The sequence below is a fragment of the Barbus barbus genome, assembly GCF_936440315.1.
Source record: "Barbus barbus genome assembly, chromosome: 9".
In the NCBI taxonomy this organism is placed as follows: domain Eukaryota; kingdom Metazoa; phylum Chordata; class Actinopteri; order Cypriniformes; family Cyprinidae; genus Barbus; species Barbus barbus.
The window spans coordinates 17,341,305-17,362,876 of record NC_136737.1 but is presented as its reverse complement, the minus strand read 5'-3'; the positions used below and the strand labels follow the sequence as shown (position 1 = coordinate 17,362,876).

The window sequence follows — 21,572 nt, the reverse complement described above, 5'->3', positions numbered from 1 at the left end:
ACAAGAATATTAGAGAAACTTGGAAGTGGAAGCCATTTTAAATTGGGTAAGTAGCAGCTACCTATGTAGTAGCAACGTACAAAAACCCACTTAGAACAGATTTACAACTCCAATTTAGTTGACAAGGGTTAATCATATATCTACACTGAAAGGAAATAAAGTGGCTTTCTATTCATGTCATACCTTGTTCAGTCAAGCCTGACACAAAGCTTGATTTAGCATTGTTGAGATCCAAAGTGACAAATGGTCAAACCGTTGGGTTTAAATGCTTTGGCATTAAAAACTAGAGCAGAAGTGCAGAATGTAACACATTTTCCCCACTGGCTCTCTTAACTGCTATTGGACACCAGCCATTCCATTAGACATTTGGTGAATTACAACAAACAGTATAGTTTAGCTTCTTCTAAACTGGGTCTTCAGTTTTATTTTCACTCAGAAATTCTCATTTTACACATTTTTAGCTAAACAAATGCTTGAATTCCCACCATTCCACAAACCACAACTTTAGCATCACATATGTTTAGCATGTACCTTAGACATACTCGTCTGTCAAACAGATGATTCAGTCTCCACAACACCTGGATGAGCATTCTGAGAAGAGTGTCCAAAAACACCTGTGCTCCAGACAGACGGCTTTTCTGACGTTTGCTGCATGTTATCGTTACATATAACGTCATAGCAATAGACAGATGTTTGGCCCCTGTATACCCACTCCAGTGTGCCCTGTCTTTGTTGGCCTCCCTTAGGCACTGTTGTAAGGAAAAGACGTAATGTCATTTGGCATTTGTTCAACGTTACTTACTCATGCCTGCCCCGCTGAGCTTTAAGGATGAAGGGAAGTATGAATGTGTGTCGTGTTGTGGAAGAAGTTTAACGGACGAGTACAACACAAAGTGTACTTTGTAAAATCAGCCAACAGACAAAAACGTGTTTTAGGAATTAATTTAATGCAGGTAGAAATCTAAAAATTGCTTTGAGCAATGTTCAATACAACATTCCATGTTCAATACAAGTTAAGAACAAGTCAAGCTTGATTAACACATAAAATATTGTTCCTCAAGCATTGGTTTACGTTTTTGCTTACAAAACTCTTAGTCATTCGATCTGTAAAGTTCAAAAGTTATTTTATAAAATATAAAATTGTGTGTAAAAAAAAAAAAACTGTGAGAAGTCGAAATTGTCATATTGTGGACTACTCATTTACTGACAAAAAATGAGCTGTGAAGTTCTTTTAGAAAGTATAACCTTGTGTAAAAAAGTGTAAAAATATTGAGCTGTAAACTTCTTAAAGTGTCAAATTCGTAAAGAACGTGTAAAAAGAACTAAAGTGTAGTCTATCTCATTGTTTTGTGGTGGGACTATCATTTATCAACAACTAAATTTCTTGATAAGGTAAAAAGTCTTCCATGCTAACACAGAAACACTAGTCAGATTTTTTCTGTAGTATTTAACATGCCACAAATGCTATCGATAGACATTAACATTCCTTTAAACTAATCTTAATGTGTTGGGATGTACTGTACATATGAGCTCAATATGTCTATCTTTCTAAAACATGTTGGCATGTCAAAAGGGAGTAGACCACACTAAACACAAAGAAACATGGCAAGGAGTGTCTCTTCTTTGGACGATCAAAGTAACTAAAATTAGTGCCACTAACTTAACTACATTTTTCAGTTGCGTGATAGTAGCCCAGCTGTGTTTTCAAAATAACATAGCTTTTCCTTAAACAAGCTAGATTTTGAAAAATTATCGTAGCATATATCTTGACAAAAGTAGGGTCTATTACGCACAAAGTTCTTCCGCTGCTAGTAGGCTACTAATGGACATAGTAATGATTATGGACGTCACTAACGCCAGGATGGCATTCCATGTTGACCTTTAATAAGCTTTATGTCAAGCAAGTTACAGTTGTAAAGTAACTTCTCCATGCATATATTCTTAACATGCATTTATTTTAACTTCCCTCTCAACTGTTGATGTATGTGTATGCTTCTTTTAAGTGCAGAATAATCTGTTCTGTGTGAAATGCAGGCATTCAGCTGGAGATAAGACAAGAGGAGATGACTGAGGGAGTAATTGTGAGTGAGAGAGAGAGACAGAGGCAGAATATCACAGGCCCCTCCCACAGGAAACCCTAGCTCAGCTCAGCATGACCTTTTATGGTAAAAATTCCCCAAACTGCTGGCTGCCTGTTTTGGGAATAGCTGTTATAAGATATAACTCGATTTAAAGAAACAAGAGCACAGAAAGTACAGCCACAAGTCTGATTTTAACAGTAGCAAAGAGAGAGATGCACAAAAACAGCCACATATAGTAACAGCTCTGATCTCCTGGTATGCAAACTCCACCTTACATTAGGTTTGGTATTAATTATAATTATTTATTTTAACATTGCATTAAAGTTTAGCCTCAAACGTTCCAAAATGCTAGTTCACATCAATAAAACAGATTGTTTGGTAGCAGTCTGTCACATGTCACTGTGCAAACATTGACGACTGATACTAACACTACCAAAAACTAAAGTGCCCCCTTGTGGTGTATTAGCGGGCAATTTTTGACCACAAACTGCTTTTCCACGTGAACGACTCCTATGTTGCAAGCCCAATTCCGCCATCTTGCGACCAAAGTAAGTGACTGCAAGATATAATGTAAGTTGCTTAAAAAATAAAAATAAACACAATACAAAAAACTACAACACAATACAACAAGCACAGGATAAATTTAAGGTTTATATTAATATTTCATATATCTATATATATAATCACACAAAAGCATCTGTCAAATAGTGAAGGACATGGACTTAGTCATACAGATCTTATTAGACTGAATGAATGAAGTAAAATATTCATTGAGCAAAGTTTATAGGCTTCTACTTTAACTTTTATAATGACCAGCAGAGGGAGCAATGACTCCAAATATGTGTAAAACCCTGCTGTTATTGCTGTTTTCACAACAGGTGATCGCTCTGATTTTACATATTGCGTCATCCCTGCTGAATAAAACAATAGAAACCATCACAGAATTTGTAATGGTTTTGCTGGTAATAATGGGGATTGTATTAGTTTTAATAGAAACAGTAGCCTAATGGACCCTGTGGGTCTCTACTTGTAATTGGTCACCTTCTATTGGTGGCGTGTTAATAATGGCCATTGCCATTATTAAATGCAGCTGTTGGTATAGAAATCACACGCTTAATGAAAAACATGAATAATCGACTTGACTAAGTAGCGGAACTATTAAAGTAGACTTGCCAACATAAATCTCTTCCAAATCCATCAACCTCATTTCAAAAGTTAATCCATCCTTTTCCCAACTAAGCTCTCCGCTTGCATGAAAAACATTCTTCGGGTTGCTCTATTCTCTGAAAATAATCAGAGGCTCCTGCATCCTGCCTGAAGACACGCATTTGAACAGAAACAATAACGGATGTTCTTACTTAGGTTTAAAACGGTCAAGAAACTGGGCTCAAACCCTTCAAGCATCAGGTGACATTATGCGTGTTGTTAATGCACAGCATGATAGACTATATTTTGCATTGGCAGGCGTCCAATCTGTGCAACATCAGAGAGTAATCTAGGACACAGCTATCCCAAGCTGTGAAAACACCCTTATAGTGTTTCTGTGGAATTCATTCTTGGAGGTGAGCATAGAAAGACGTATAGCTTCAGAATAAGAACCAAAAGTATTCACCTTCAACAGACAGAGAAAAATGGGCATTTTAAAGTGGCAGCATACCAAAAATAACACAAATCATTTGGATGTGAACGCGGTATGCTCTAATCAGAGCTATTGTGAAAGGCGAGGAGGGAGAGGTTCAACAACCATCTTAAGTGTGATGCTCCTGGGAGTGAAGACTTGTGAAACGCAGTTTGCAGTAGTCTGTGGTGAGGCCCCAGTCTCCCAGGTGTGCCAAGTGCATTTGAGTTCTTATAATAACCAAAACAATCCAAGGTTCTTATTTAGCACAGTGGCTAGATTAACAAATAAACAGACGCCACCCGATCTAAATATTCCCTTACAGTTTAATAGTAATGACTTTATGAATTTCTTTACTGATAAAATAGATAACATCAGAAACAATAACAAATGTATGTTCTACTGCATCTAGTATTTCAGCTTCATTCATCGCACCCAAAGAAAACTGCAGTGCTTTACAACTATAGGACAGGAAGAGCTAAATAAACTTATCAGTGCAACTAAACCAACAACATGTTTATTAAATCCTCTACCCACTAAACTACTGAAAGAGTTGTTACCTGTAGCAGAAGAACCGCTTCTCAATATTATTAACTCATCGTTATCTTTAGGTCACGTCCCAAAATCATTCAAGCTGGCGGTTATTAAGCCTCTTATTAAGAAACCACAACTAGATTCTAATGAACTGGCAAATTACAGACCCATTTCAAATCTTCTGATTATGTCTAAAATTTTTGAAAAAGTTGTGTCTGTTCAATTGTGCTCCTTCTTGCAAAAAAATGATCTCTATGAGGATTTCAGTCAGGTTTCAGGCCTCACCGTAGCACAGAAACTGCACTTGTTAAAATTACAAATGACTTGCTTCTTGCTTCAGACCAAGGCTGCATCTCATTGCTAGTATTACTTGATCTTAGTGCTGCGTTCGACACTATAGACCATGACATACTCATAGATCGATTACAAATCTATACTGGTATTCAAGGGCAGGCTTTAAGATGGTTTAGATTCTACCTGTCCGATCGCTACCACTTTGTTCATTTAAATGGGGAGTCATCTCAGTTATCACCAGTAAAGTATGGAGTACCACAAGGATCTGTCCTAGGTCCTCTGCTATTTTCAATATACCTGTTGCCCCTTGGTAATATTATTAGAAAATACGGGATTAGTTTTCATTGTTATGCTGATGATACTCAACTATATATCTCAACAAGACCAGATGAAACTTCTAAACTATCTAATATAATAGATTGTGTAAAAAATGTAAAAGATTGGATGACCAATAATTTCCTCCTATTAAATTCAGATAAGACAGAGATATTACTTATTAGACCAAAAAACAGTACACAAAATCTCTTGGATTACAATTTGCAACTAGACGGATGTACTGTTACGTCCTCTAAAGTCAAAATCTGGGTGTTATATTAGACAGCAACTTGTCCTTTGAAAATCATATTTCCCATGTTACAAAAACAGCATTCTTCCATCTTAGAAACATTGCCAAGCCTCGAAACATGCTACCTGTTTCTGATGCAGAAAAGCTAGTTCATGCATTCATGACCTCTAGACTGGACTATTGTAATGCACTGCTAGCTGGTTGTCCTGCATCTTCAATAAACAAGCTACAGATAGTCCAAAATGCAGCGGCTAGAGTTCTTACCAGGTCAAGAAAATATGGCCATATTACCCCAATGTTAGAGTCTCTGCATTGGCTACCTATTAAGTTCCGTATCATTTACAAAATATTATTACTTGCCTATAAGGCCCTAAATGGTTTATCTCCTGCGTACCTAACTTGTCTTCTACCACGCTACAATCCAACCCATTCCCTAAAGTCGCAAAACTCTGGACTTTTGGTAGTACCTAGGATAGCAAAGTCCACTAAAGGAGGTAGAGCTTTTCACATTTGGCTCCCAAACTCTGGAATAGCCTTCCTGATAACGTTCGGTGTTCAGATACACTTTCTCTGTTTAAATCTAGATTAAAGACACATCTCTTTAGCCAAGCATTCACATAATGCATCTTATAATCTTGTACTGCAGTATCTGATCAAATGTACATTATTATTATTCTTTAGCTTGGGTTGAACAAATCATTTTTGCTTAGATGGAACAGCAGCTACGCTAATTATGTCTCTATTTGTTTCTCTGTTTCTGCATAACTAGGAATTACAGAAGCTTCAGTCTGGATCCAACCCTTAAATGATCTGAGATGACCGAACACCTGAGAAAAGATGATGCCAACCCCTCAGAGGACCTAAGAGAATGCCAAAGCTCAGACAACATACAGAATTACCAAATTTTGCCATAAGTTAAATATATTAAGGTTCTGCGATATATAAATATATTGTGGAAACTTAATTTCCTGTAGAGCTGCTTTGCAACGATTTGTATCGTAAGAAGCGCTATACACATAAACTTGAACTTGAACTTGACCCATATTGTGTTTTCATTAATTCCCATGAATAACAGCTGCCTGACCATTCAGTATTTGTCATAATTTGACATTTTGTATTGTCATCGGGCATAATTTCAACATGACTTCTGATGAGTGATGTGAATCTAAATTAAACATTCTATTAAAAAACGAAGAAACCTTTTACACATTAATTTTGAGAAGTGAGACTTCCGATTATTTTTTATAAACTCCTCACATCCTCTTACTATATAGGTGGGTGAAAAAAAAGACTAAAAATATTGTTTTCTTTTCTCAGAAAGTACTGAAGGCATTACAATAAATACATTAAAATATATATTTTTTAAATCTTCAAAATATATCAAAATAAATACATTAATATAATTTATTTATATTATGTATAAAGAATATGATTCATTTTAACTTCTTATAATCATTTGACAGCACTAATAATATATATTATATTATTTTAAACTATTTTTTATATTTATTATTTTTAGTAATATTTTATAGGTTTAACAAGACAAAATCTAAATCTTTCCAATTACCCCTTTTGAGGGTTTAGCAGACAAAGTTACAACATTCACAACTGGGAGGGTCATTAGTTTCATGTCCATCGGGATCTGACTCTGCAATCCTAATGTTTCAACATGAATGCATAGATGCAGCTATTAAGAGACTCGTGCACAGGTCTCGTATATGTAATCAAAAACCTTTGCTAAACTCGAGATGGGAATGAAGGATAAGACTAAAAGATGAAAGCCTTGGAAGTTTGAGTCATGGCCTTGACCAGATGGGTTTTTATTTAGTGCTCTCGCAAACATTTGGAATCACTGTTAACATATTTTCCCGAACTGTGTAAGATAAAAGATGCAAATCTGTGAATGTGATGTTGTTGTATTTAGTGTTGCTATTTCATTGCACTTCATATATGCAACAAATTTGCATCTATTTAAACAGTAGTTGTGGTTAAACGTTAGCATGTAAGTGCATACTGATACATTCGCAATGCTTCAGAAATTAAATATGCATTTGAATATATAAAAACACATTTGTTGAGGCCTGCTAGTGCAGCTCAAACTGTGAAAGTGTTAGGTGGAAACTACATCTCATTTGCAGTCTTTCATTAAGATAATATTACCAGAGCACAGCAAACTACCAAATTTTACCACTGATTATATGTGACTAAGCCATAACCATAAACGGGTGTTAGGCGTTGTCTGCTTTAGAATTTCTGGGTTGGGCCATTTAGGATTACCTGAACTTTCCAAAACAAAATGCTAGTTTTAACATTAAATTAAAGGAATAGTTCATCCAAAAAATGCCAAATTGCTTAAAATTTATGAACCCTTAGCTTAGGCCATTCAAGAAGTAGATGAGTTTCTTCTTTTCTTCATCTCAACAGATTTGGAGAAATTTTGCATTACAGCACTTGCTCACCAATGGCTCCACTGCAGTGAATGGGTGCCGTCGGAATGAGAACAGCTGATAAAAACAGCACAGTAAACGATAAGCAATCCACATGATTAAGTAAAGCAAAAAGCTGCCTGTTTGTAAGAATCAAATCCATGATTAAGATGTTTTTAACGTCAAACCATGGCTTCCTGCTAAAACACAAGTCCTCCATCCATAATATTGCTTTCTCCAGTGAAAAAGTCTTCTTGTCTGAATTAGGATAGGAATATGCACAAATCAAGCACTGTATACAGTACAAACGAAACTGCAGAACTGTAAAACACAAACCGAAATGAATGTTTCATGTTAGCATGATCATGTGGTTTGCGTAAAATGCAGTGCCAGAGCAATCGCATCCACTTTCATATCTTTGTGAGCAAATTTTCTTGTGTATGTTAATTGAGTATAAATGATTATAGATGTGTAATCAAAGAGTATAAATGTTTATACATGTTTAGGCGTGCACACGTAGGAGTGTGTTTATGAAGGGCACGTGCACGTATTTCTCTTGCATGTATTTTTAGCATTAATTCCAAATACTGTGGAATTAATCTATTTGTTTAGCACTTTCATCCAGATGAAGACAAACAAAAGAAATCCAGAGAAGTGGCAAAATATGACGTCCCAGAATTGCTCAGAAAAGTACAAGTTAGTAACTGTATATTTGTTCTCAAAAAGCCAGTGATTTGCATGATTTTTCTTTGCTGAAACATTAATAAGTCTTGGCTGTCTGTCAGCTCACCGGTGTCTGGCCAATGAGACTCAGGGTGGCTAAACACGCCCACTGACCATCTCCCTGAATGGAAATCACGCTCATATTTGTGACCCTCTTCCATATGCTGCCAAGAGAAAGCTATGATTGGCGCACATTATGTTGTTGGTTTTTAAGTTGGCAAATATTCACACAGGTGCCTTTTAGTTCAGTGGGAGGCATTCTGTGTGAACATTGTGTACAATGTTTGGATCTAAAGTAACATTTTAATTTGTTCCCAAGCGCTGATCAAACGACGTGGGCGATTTTATCAGTTGGTTGTGATGACCTTGAGTAGACTGTGTTTATATTTTGTAATACCTTAATAGATTTAGAAAAACGACATCATGAATTTGACCCAAAAAAAAAACTGATTTACTTGTACTCTCAGGGGCCTTGCAACTTCATAGACATGTAATTGTAAGTGATGAGTCAGTGTGGGAGTTCCTGGCCTTCTATTGGTCAAGTCAGGCCTTACCCAGCCTCTTTCGACCAATAGAATTTGACTGATTTGCATACGGTCCCGCACGGGAGGATAAAGACACTCTTGTAGCGGTACTGATTGAGAGGAACTCTGGACACTAGACATCTAAAGCAGGGCTACCTCCCGACTGGAATATTAACCTGCTGTAAATACCCTGATCTCAACGGGGTTTGCACTCAGTTTAATAAGTTGTTGCAGACGTGATCATTATAAATATATTATTATGGGGAGAGTAAGTAGCGCTTGTTTTATATCTTGGATGTATTTGGTCTACATTTCCTCGGGTTTAGCAACTACGATTGAGCCAGTGATTGAATTTACCACCTTTAGTAAGTATAATTTGTTTTATGAAATCATAGATTGAAAGTTGTTTATAAAGTTTAAAACGTGTTACAGTTTCATTTTTCCGGTGGCTAAATGAGAGTCGAATAATAAATATCAGTGAGAAATATCAGAAAACGATCTTATTGCACCAGTATGACCGCATAAAGTTGTAGGAGGCATGACCGACCTTATTTTACTGCATTTTAATTTTATACTTTTATGCATGATCTTTATTATATCGCTATAAATTTATACTTTTGTATTTATAAATTATGGCTCAGAAGATAATGTTGGATGGTGCAAAATGTTACAAAATTTATGGTTTATTGTATTTTAACAATTCCATGTTATTTTATATACTGTTTTTATTATTTTATTTAATCTATTATTATTTTTATGTCTTAAAAGACCATGTTTGGTTGTGCAAAAAATATTTCTGTTAAAAAAAAAAAAAAGTAATTAACTTTTTTCCCCCTTGTTTTTATTAACATTTTGTATTTTTAAGTAGCATTTATTATTATATGGCACTTGTAAATGTCTATTTTCATCAGCTTTTACCTTTTAAAATATCTTCCAAGTTTGATTATTTGTAAACAGTATCTATAAAACTTAATATCTTAAAAAATGGTAAAATGTGACTTTAACATATACGACACAGTAATTATCATGTCAAACAGTTGTTTGAGACTTCGTTTACATGTATTTGACATGCCAAACCAGTCAGTTATGTACACATATTGAAGGACTTATAGAATTTTTTTTTATTTTTTTAAATGTATAGTCAGTCAAGCACTGGGAAAAGGTCCAAGCTTGCCATTTGGAAATAATTCCTCATATACAAAATAAGGGAAAAGTATAAGCACGTGCAAGATAAGCTTCTTTACAACTTCAATAATTAAAAATTTTTATAAGCAGCTTACAAGTAAAAAGCATAATGTAAGCAGCACTTACCTTGCTAGCTGTTAAAACTCATTATTGTTCTGGATTTTGACAGATAATATCATGGAAAATGCCACAGAATGGATGACGGACTTTAGTGATATCGAGTCCAAGTTTTCCTTCAGGACCAGTGAAGAACCCGAAGACGATCTGTGCTACATAGTCCCAGGTCAACCCGAAACCATCAAAGAATGTAACTTCAATCCAGACACCAAGACTTTCATAGTTATTCACGGATGGACGGTGAGTGTTTCTACTACACTTGTTGACAACATTGAGTGAATGTGCAAAGCAGTCCAAACCATGACGCCAATGATTTCTTCTCAGGTCACGGGTATGTTTGAAAGCTGGGTTCCCAAACTGGTAACAGCCCTGTATGATAGAGAGCCAACAGCCAACGTCATTGTAGTGGACTGGCTGTCCCGCGCGCAACAACACTACCCTACATCAGCTGCCTACACCAAACTAGTGGGGAGGGATGTGGCCAAGTTTGTCAACTGGTTACAGGTATGTCAAAGACTCACAGATTCTACATCAACGTGAAGAGCATCTGATGAAGATATAGAGTTTGTTTTATGCAGTAAACTTAATATTTTCTGGTTTCTTCATCCAGGGTGAGATTGACTATCCTTGGGAGAGGCTGCATCTGTTGGGTTACAGCCTTGGTGCTCATGCAGCAGGAATCGCTGGTCTTCTCACCAAACATAAAGTTAACAGAATCACAGGTGTGTTGTGATGTTGTTTCTTAGGGTGTCAATTTTCTAATTTAACCTTAAAAACTGCATTTCATTAGCTCTGTACTTGTACTCTGCATAATGACAATAAAGTTGAATCTAATCTAATCTAAAAATGAATCGATCAATCAACTATTAAAATGAACCAATCTTATTGGATCTTCAGGCATGGATCCTGCTGGCCCTAGTTTTGAGTACGCAGATGCCCAAAGCACTCTTTCCCCTGATGATGCCCTTTTCGTGGACGTTCTTCACACCAATACTCGCGGTTCTCCAGATCGCAGCATTGGGATTCAGAGGCCGGTGGGCCACATTGACATCTACCCCAACGGAGGAACCTTCCAACCCGGCTGTGACCTCCAGAACACTGTGTTGATGGTGGCCACCACTGGTTTAAGAAGTACGTTCCCATTGGCCTCCTCAGACGTTCTTAAATTTAAAATCACAAATACAAGCTTTAAGGTTTTTCTTGGTTCTCCACAGATATGGATCAGATCGTGAAGTGCTCCCACGAGCGCTCCATTCACCTGTTCATCGACTCGCTGGTGAACCAGGAGCAAGAAAGCATGGCTTATCGCTGCAGCTCCAAAGACAGCTTCAACAAGGGCATGTGCCTCAGCTGCCGCAAGAACCGCTGCAACAAGGTGGGCTACGGAGTCAACAAAATTCGCTCACGCAGAAGCAGCAAGATGTACATGAAGACCAGAGATGTGATGCCATATAAAGGTGAGGAGCACCAAAGTGTATGAAATTAATTAAACAAAGAATGTATCTTATATATATATATATATAATTTTATTTTAAGCATCTTTTCTAAATATAACCATCTCTCCACAGTTTTCCATTATCAAGTAAAGGTACACTTCTTTGGCAAGACAAAATTAACCTACACTGATCAGCCCATGAAGATCTCATTGTACGGAATCCATGGCGAGAAGGAAAATATCCCCTACATTATGTAAGTTAGCAGCATTTCCTGATTGATATGTCAGGACTTAGTTCACACAAGTTCTAAATTAACTACAAATGCAATGTTAAGATGTTTCTCAAGAAAGATCTTGGACTTAATTTGTATGGTACCAAAAAACAGCCCGTGCAACTATTTTAAACCATGTTTTGCCTCAGATTGGACTCCGTCCTGAACTGAGATAACAGAGAAAGTGATAGAGATGGTTTTTGATTCCACAGGCCTGCTTTGAACACAAACGCCACCGTGTCTTTCCTGCTGACCATGGACACAGACATCGGAGAGCTGCTGATGGTAAAACTTCTCTGGGAGAAAGACACCCTCATCAGCTGGCCATGGTGGAACCCCGATACCTTCCACATTCGCAAACTACGCATCAAATCAGGAGAAAGACAGTCTAAGTAAGCAGAGAGACATATTTTGACAAACATTTTTTATATAATTTTATGTATTATATATTATTATTATAGTTTTATCTTTATTACTATTGTTGTGCATTTTTATTGCATTACATTTTTATTTTTTATTTAAAATGTATGTTTGTTTTTGATTTAGGATCATCTTCAGTGCCAAAGAAGGTGAATTTTCCTACCTTTCCCGTGGAGGTGAGGCCGCTGTCTTTGTGAAAGACAGAGAAGCCCAGTCAAGCCGCAAAAACCAGAGGTAAATTTCTTTCTGCCCAATCTGCTGACACGGCTCCATAAATGTGACCTTCCCCACTCAGTTATTATGTTCCTGTTTTATTTGTTGTGGTGAGTTTTGTTTGACTAAACCCTTTGCACTTTACACTGGCAGATTGCACAAGTTGAAGATGCACGGAAGTTCATTCAAACAGAGCACTGAGTAAAGACACACGTCAAAATCCACCTCTGTTGGGATCTGGCACGGAATCTGTCAGGGAAACTGGAATGGTAGAGACTAACCTCTCCCGAATATTTGGACTAGTAACCTTCACCCCATGCAAATCCAGAAACACATCCTGCAAGAAACCACATCTTGAAAATGTTGCTGCTGTGCAGTTTTAAAACAACCACTTTGGATTCCACTCAAGGCACATTACAGGTCATCTGAGATCTGGCTAGACAATCTTTCCTGCGTCTTTAATCCATAAAAATGATCACATCTCTATGCAACATATTTATGCAAGTAATCAGTTCCAGTCTATGTAAAAATGACTTGCACTTAGTTAAAATAATTGGCTAGTTGTCTACCAAAGAGACTCTTTTTTTGGAGAAAGATGCTACTCGAAACATGTTACGGTTTATTTGGATATCAGTGTTACTATTAAAATTCCACTTAGTAACTAGGTTATTTAGCCATTTGTTTGGTTGTACTGTGAATTAGGTTGTACCAAAGCAGTTTTCTAGCTATGCTAATCCTCTTTGCTTCAGTTCCGAAAGCAAAAATCTGTCTGAATTGCTTTAACAGAAAATTGGGACCAAATACTCTCTCTGCTGAATCAAGATGAAATGATTACTGTAAATTCAATTTTGTTTGGTAAAAGAGAAAAATCAACAAACGATTCTGCCACTTTTGTTTTGTTTCTCGTCACCCTCTTCAAAGCAACTCAAAGATTGTTTTGTCTGCATTTTGAGAAAGTAATAAGGCAAGAAACAACTTTAGTTTATGTATGAGCCAGCCAAAAAGTAAAACAAGATGCATTCGATCCAAGAAATTTGACAGTTGTCCAGGCCTGACAGGGTTGACGGTCTCGCATAATAGCCACAAATACACCAAAACTGTTCCTTTTTCCTATTTATTAAATGTATATATTTGTATATTAATATATGTATTCCATGTTTCTGAAGTGCTCTTGCCTTTTCTTTTGAATTATGTAGCCTCTCTATTTTTATAAACAAACGTTGACTGATTGAAGTCACTGGAAGGAAAAGAAATGATCAGTTGTGATCATATGAATCTATAGTGCACTGTATGATGTCATTTTAATAAACATTATGTTATTGTATGTGAGCGCTTTGCATTTTTAATTTAAAACTTCATTTTATGGGCAAATGTCATGTCTGCGTTTAATTTGTATAATTTCATTTTTAAATCCTCTTTAGGAATGTTTTTGATATTTCAGGTCTTAAACAAATTTAAACTATTTTGAAATTGGCTCCAAATTACACCGCACAAACAGAAATCTTGATGTATTTGGCAGGGCCTTAATCTTTTCAGAATGTCTTGTTTATATATATATCTATAATTAATATATAGATATATTAATATAATCTTAATCTAATCTAATAAAAACTAATAAAACAACCACCTGTCATTGTTTTGTTCACATCAGCTCCATTCAAATAAGATGTTATGTGAATGGAGCTTCATCCATTCAAGTAACAATGTGTGTTGTAACAAAACAGAAAAGGGTAAACTGACTCACATTGTTTAGAGTAAACTGACTCATATTGTTTAACTCACATGCAGTAACCTTGAATCAAAACACAAGGAGCTTGTTTTTCAAGATCCCCTCCCCTTTTTCATGGAAGAACACATTCTTGGAATGAAAATACAACATTCCGATATTTTCATTAGTCAGAACCTTCTGCAAGAGACTGTTGTGAAATTTCAGCATTACATATTTGGAATATACCCTACTTCTGCCAGTTTATCACATTAAGAAATATAAAAGTTAAATACAGAGATTTAAATGAAGACAGATTTATCACTTTCTAATTCTTCTTAGAAATCATATTCAAGCTCCTCTGAGTTTTTGTATGGTGGACAATGATTTCTAGAAGGTTTTCCGTCAGCTAAAGAGCATGTGACAGATTATTATTAGTTATGTTTTTGTTCTCTAAGAATATTTTGGATGAAACCAGCAATTCTGGTGCCTGGTCCTTGTTACAACAAATGGAAGGAATGACCACAGTGCAGGTGTCACTGAGAGTTTTGGCAGGGTCTGAGTATTATGGTATGACTATGATACAATGCATGCAAAGAGCACTGAGGGTATTGGCACATTATGAGTTATAAGTATTTGTTCTCTAAAATGTCAAGTAAAGAGACTTCTCTCTTTCCTCCATGTTAAAGGATTTAATTGCATAAATACTGACATAACCTGTTATGTCCATTTTCATGACATAACAGGTTGTTGCCACCAAAGGTCAGTTTGAAGTGGTCTAAAACCTGTCTGACCTATAAGCTTTAGATTCAAACTAGAGATCTGTGCAGTTTCATAGGAATATGTAAAGTGAGACAAATGCATGACAAATTTATAAAAAAGAACATTGTTTTAAAGATAGATATGTTCTATAAATATGTTCTAAGAGCGTTCAGTAAGTTAAAAGTTATTTCTAAAAGTTGTCCGAACATTCAAAATGACTCATTTTTAAATGTTTTCCAAACTTTTGTAGTTGTTGTAGTTGTTGTTGTTGGTATGAACATTTCAGGAACATTCTATTTTATCATTTTGCAAACATTATGGAAATGTTAGGCTACTTTTGAAGGTTCTCAGAACTTTTCTGAAACAAGTAGTAAATAACATTACATGTACCTACATCAAACTAACACAATGAAAAAACTTTTTTTATTAACGATGTAGGCAATAAACAATGCTTTTCCGCTAAAAATTAAAGACCAGATAGGCTTACAGCAATCAAATGTTCTATTAATGTTACTGCAAGAACATTTGTTCATAACTTGGGGAGAACCTTGCCAGAACGAAAGAACGATAGATAGATAGATAGATAGATAGATAGATAGATAGATAGATAGATAGATAGATAGATAGATAGATAGATAGATAGATAGATAGATAGATAGATAGATAGATAGATAGATAGATAGATAGATAGATAGATAGATAGATAGATAGATAGATAGATAGGCTATTTGGGTAAAAAGGTCAGTTCACGGTGAAAACTGCATGTTTTATTATGGTTAAGAACCTCGTGAGCCAAAATGTGTGACTGTGTTACCCCGCCTGTGTGTGGGCTGAGACCAATGGCTCTTGCTATTTAGGAACTAAACTGAAGTCTGTCGGAGTCTCAGATTTCATTAGCGAGTATTCATGCAGCACCAGCAGTTTGCGAATATTTGACTTTCTCAGTTTATGTTGTAAGAGAGCGCGACAGGAAGGGGAAGGGAAGTTTACGCGGAAAAGACATGAACGTTTTGTCATTCCAATGCGTTTCGTGGCTAGTATTAAGCTTCGTTGTTCTGTGCGTCGCTGCTCTGGAGAGAGAAATCTTCTCGAACGAACTCTTTGGTAAGATGCTTGAAATGTTTGTTGATGCGCCGTGGCCCGTGAGAAATGCATTCGGTTAACGTTAACCTGCGGCGTTATTTTATTTGGACGCGACGCGATTCTTTCATTTGTAATGTCTGTGTTTTCAATTCCTACCGCAAATCCTGCATTTGTGATGTGAAAACGTTAATATCCGGCATCTGTCTGAGCTTTTAAATCCATGAATTAGTCTGTTGAAGGCACCGGGTCCCCTTTTTTTACTAAACATTTCTTCGAGTCGACTAGATGTTAGATGATGTTTTATGGAGGATTTCCTAAAAGAACATTTCAAGTTCATACTCATCACAAGGTAGCCCAATCTTCAGTGCAATCTGATTAAAGGTGTGATATTTGTGTATAGTAAGCATATTATTATGAGGCGCCACCCACCTATTATGTCAGCTGAGCTGAACTTTGGAAATCTTTATTGTCCTCTCATAACCTGTTTAAAGCATGCCAAGTATGTCAAATTTTAAACCTAATGTTTGTTATTACATATTTGATTTAATATTATGTATATATTATGTTTTTACTTAAATATTACCATTTTTAATTAAAAATATATATTTTTTTCTTTTTAAAATTACAATTTTCATGTGAGATTGTCAATTAATGCCTTCCAAAATAATGCCTTATTTTAATGGGATTTAATAGCTATTTAATTATAATTAAATTACAATAATTTAGAGTAATTTTAGAGTAACTTAGAGTATCTTAATATATTATATATTTAGAAATAATTTTATCGTAGTAATGCAGATTTTTTTATAATATTTATAATTACAAAATAATTAACTTTTTTATTTGATAGACATTTTTAATTAGACTTTAAGATGTTATATTTCACTTTCAATGTATTTAATTGATTTTTAATTACATCTTTAATTTTTTATTTAGAATTCAATTTTTATTTTAATATTTTTTCAATGACTAATGTATTTATGTTGATTTATGTTGATTTTGCATGCTCAGTTTTATCATTCTAATATTATAGAATTTTAGAATACTTCGTAAAAATTGTAAAAAAAAAAAAATGTTTTGCTTTTTTTCAATTTGATATTGCATTTTTACGTTGACCTTTTAATGTATTTTATTTCAGGTACATTTTAATAGTACTATTTTACTTTGTCAATGACTATCATCTTTACATAGATAATTTTCTGGAGGATCTACGAGACCTGTCAGATGTCAACAAAGCCAATGTCAAGTTTTCTCTAAGAAACCCATCCCAACCAGAAGACGACGTGTGTTACATTGTGCGTGGCAAACCAGAGTCTCTCAATAGCTGCAACTTCAAAAACACTTCAAAAACCTTTTTGGTTATTCATGGGTGGACGGTAAAGCAACAGTTACACACATTCAATAAACTCAGCTGATTCTTTTTCAGTATGGTAGTGTTAAATGAGCTCTTTTCCCCTAGGTAAGTGGATTGTTTGAGAGCTGGGTTGAGAAACTGGTTGCTGCACTTTATAACAGGGAGAAGGATGCTAACGTCATTGTTGTGGACTGGTTGGACACAGCGCAGAACCATTATGTGGTGGCAGCACAAAACACGAAGATGGTGGGACAAGAGATCGGACTTTTCATAGACTGGTTAGAGGTTTGTGTTAGCAAATCAAATCCAATCAAATTACACATACTGCTATTCTAGGTTTTTAATTGCCATCATTGTGCCCAATTCATAAGGAGACTGCCAGTGTTCCTCTGCATAAGTTGCACCTCATTGGCTACAGTCTTGGTGCCCACGTTGCAGGTTTTGCTGGAAGTCATGCAACCAATAAAGTTGGACGAATCACAGGTAGGTTCATTGGCGTTCTTTTGGAAATAAATCTTAGACCAGGTGTGAAAAACCATATGGGACAACAATTAGATTTTTTGCAGGTCTAGACCCAGCTGGACCAGACTTTGAAGGGGTCCATGCCCACAGACGGCTGTCCCCAGATGATGCCCATTTTGTAGATGTCCTCCACACATTCACCCGAGGTTCCCTGGGTCTCAGTATCGGTATCAAGCAGCCAGTTGGCCATGTGGATATATACCCTAATGGAGGAAACTTCCAGCCTGGCTGCAACATGAGAGGAACGCTGGAGAAAATTGCCAGTTATGGAATGCTCGGTAAAGACACGTATCTGGGATATTCAATTAAATTCTCATTTATTTGTGTAAAAATAAATTATAATAATAAATAAATCAAAATCATTTTAAATATATACATTTTTCTTATTTTTAATTAATAATGCTGATTTGTTGAAAATCCTAATAGCACTAAATAAAATATGTTGTAAAATACTCACTTACACACACACACAAAATAGCATTTTTGAATACATTTAAAAAATAATACAATTAATACATTTATACATATTTTTATTAAGAATTTGATTTTGAATTATTTTGCTATGAATAAAATAATACTGACACATATTTTCTAAAAATGCCTGTTTTTTGTAATTTTCCCAAAGATGGAAAGAGATTAGTTATGTATCAGGAGTAGGTAGTGTCACATTTTTCATAATCTGGTTTTCTAATCTGTTTTGGCAAACTTTCTACAATGAAATCATTCATCATGGCTAAAACCCAGATTATTTACATATATAACTTAAAAGATCATATTTAAGTTTAAAATCATATCAATTATGTTTCATTAATACCCTTAGCCTTAAATAATGCCATCAAATGCGAGCACGAGCGGTCCGTCCACCTGTTCATCGACTCCCTGCTGAATGAGGAAGAATCTGGCAGAGCGTACAGCTGCAGGAGCAGTGAGATGTTCGACCACGGCATGTGCCTCCAGTGTCGCAAGAACCGCTGCAACACCGTGGGCTATGACGTCAGCAAATTTCGTAAGGCAAGAAGTGTCCAGATGTTCACCAAGACACGAGGCTCCATGCCGTTCAGAGGTCAGTGTCAAGTTTCAGAGGAGGAATTTTCAAACCGTAATTTAATCAATAATTTAGTTGCCTTTTTGTTTCCATATAGTTTTTATCAAGCTTTAGTGGGAGTTTAGACAATACCATTTTCAACTAAAAACGGAAAACCCTTTATGCATTTCGGCCGTTCATTTACATATGGAAGCCCATTTCCGCCACTGAATAAAATATAAAAAGGTACACTGCCCTCCTTTTTCTCACATTTTGAAATGTGTTTTAAAGTGCATGTTTTTGAAAATTATACAATTATCACCTCCATGTAAATGATAAAAATGTGAATTTGTGAAAACAGTAACGTCATGCGCATGCGTATTACATGCTCAGTCTATAGGCATCGCCAACTACTGGCCCGGCCGGCGTACATAATACAGCATTTGTAGTCATTTTCGCCGGTCCATGTGAACAAGGACCATTTTGACAGTTATGTTGTCTATATGCAAATCTTTAAAAAATATATAATTTTGTAGTGCTTCAACTAAACAAAAATGTGAAATGTTTCCTTGGCAGTTGAAATATTTGATAGCTGAAATATTTTTTTAAAGTTTTTGTATTTTTATTTATGGTTTAAATTTTAGTTAACGATAATAACCCTGGCTGTGGGACACTAAAACATTTATTAATTTTTTATTTTTAGTTTTCCACTATCAGCTAAAAATCAACTTCCTTGGAAAAATAAATCAATTAGCGATGGAGCCAGCACTGACAGTCTCACTTTACGGTACCAATGGTGAAGCAGAAGATCTCAAGTTGAACATGTGAGTAATCAAAAAAATATATCTTAACGATGACTATATTGTGTGCATATGAGTCAAATTCCATTTGCTAACTATCCTCACTAACTTCATCAAGCAGACAAGAGAAGATCATCCCCAATAAAACTCACTCATTTCTCGTGGTAACCGAGAAGGACATTGGAGATCTTCTGATGCTGAAGTTTAAATTGGAGGAGTCCACATCCTCTTTACTCACTCTACTCTCCTCGTGGTGGTATGGAGATTCTGCAAATTCTGGCGTTCTGGTCCATAAAATCAGAGTCAGAGCCGGGGAGACACAAAAGAAGTATGTTTTCTAACATTTGTACTAGATATAGTGAACATAAAAAGCTTTTGTACTCTTCAAATTCACGTTTTCACATAATTTTGAACATATCTACTGTTTTAGGTTTTCAAATTAATTTTTCACAAAATATTTTGGTGGAAAATTTAGGTTTCTTCACAATAAAGGACACTTGATCTGATGTTTTACTTCTAATACATTGATATTCATACAATTTTAAGAGCATTAATTCTTTATTTTTTTAGGATTGTGTTGTGTTTGAAAGATCCCCAGACAGGAAGTTCAACTAAGGATGTTGTATTTGTGAAATGCAAGGAGCCATGGAAGTCTTTATCTAAAAGGTAACAATAGTTATAGTTGTCTATAGGCTAATATATTTACATTTAAATTAAAATATTAAAATTTTCGTTGTTCCAACACAGGCCCAAACTGAAAAGCCAATGAAAGGATTTACAAGCAATTGATAAAGCACTTCAACAAATGTATTTATACAGCTGTTATTTATTAAGACTGCAACTGCACTGACTGTACTGTATTGGATATATGACGTGTTGCTATGAATGTGATTCAAGCAAATGGATTGTGAATTTTTGTACTAGGGTAAGCCATAGGCTTGAAAAGCCTTGAAATGTGATTGATTTTATTATATTATGTGTTGGAAATTGCATTTGTAATGATGATGCGTCTGGCTAACAGCTAACTTTGTTCAAGCATCGTCTTAACTGTTCTGTCTTAAAAAATAATTTAATAATTTAAGCGTTTTGTATGAAATTATACTCCACAAGTTTTACATTATTGGTCCAGTCACATTTAGCCTACCATTGTTTTGGCGAATTTTCGTGTGCAAAAGCCAGTCACTTCAATAGGTTTTTTTCTGAGGGAAAACACAAAATATCATCCATACTTAAAAAAACACAAAACAATAGAAACCGTCACAGAAATTCAAATGGTTTCCACTACAAATGCCATTACAAACCATCAACTATTAACCAATAAAACCATTAAAAAATGGTTTCCTGTAATGCGTTTTGGGATATATTCCATTAGTTTTTGGGGTTTTTTAACAAGCCACCAATAAAAGGTGACAAATTACCAATATAGACCCACAGGGACCATTAAAGTTTTTATTAAAACCAATACAATTCCCATTATAACCTGTAAAACCATTACAAATTCTGTGATGGTTTCTGTTTTTTTTCAGCAGGGATTACTTAAAATCTTGAATGTTTTATGTTGTTTGAGCAAAAGGAACAATTAACATCAAGAAAGCGCCTGTTAGAGGCCAAATAAATCATAACTACAGTTATGTTAACTACAGTTAAGTTAATAATCTAGTTTGTGTTAAATGTTTTATAATTGGTACAAGTATATTTTGCACTTTAAATAGATAATTGACTTATCTGCATAAAATATACTGTAACTAACATTTAATCTGTCTGCTGCATCGTACAAACTGCTACAACATTTTATACACTTATGAAAAATAATGTAATGCATATCAATTGAATGAACTGTACATAACTGTAAAAAAAAGTCAATAAATAATATCTTTGAGCTAAACATTATGTATTTTTTAATGTCTTGAAATCT

At 35.3% G+C, this 21,572-nt stretch overlaps 1 protein-coding gene across 1 annotated transcript; it reads left to right on the top strand.

The window, feature by feature from the left end:
* The first annotated feature begins 8,881 nt into the window (after nt 1-8,881).
* LOC306875257 (uncharacterized protein) lies at nt 8,882-21,539 on the top strand. The gene is made up of 20 exons (XM_079425735.1): nt 8,882-9,130; nt 10,120-10,307; nt 10,392-10,571; nt 10,678-10,789; nt 10,965-11,198; nt 11,282-11,524; nt 11,636-11,756; nt 11,987-12,166; nt 12,321-12,428; nt 12,561-12,608; nt 15,746-15,978; nt 17,149-17,333; nt 17,417-17,596; nt 17,683-17,794; nt 17,878-18,111; nt 18,654-18,896; nt 19,561-19,681; nt 19,779-19,985; nt 20,228-20,323; nt 20,405-21,539. The coding sequence occupies exons 1-20, from the start codon at nt 9,025-9,027 to the stop codon at nt 20,424-20,426; spliced, it is 3,153 nt and encodes a 1,050-aa protein (XP_079281861.1). The 5' UTR covers nt 8,882-9,024; the 3' UTR covers nt 20,427-21,539.
* Nucleotides 21,540-21,572: the final 33 nt, after the last annotated feature.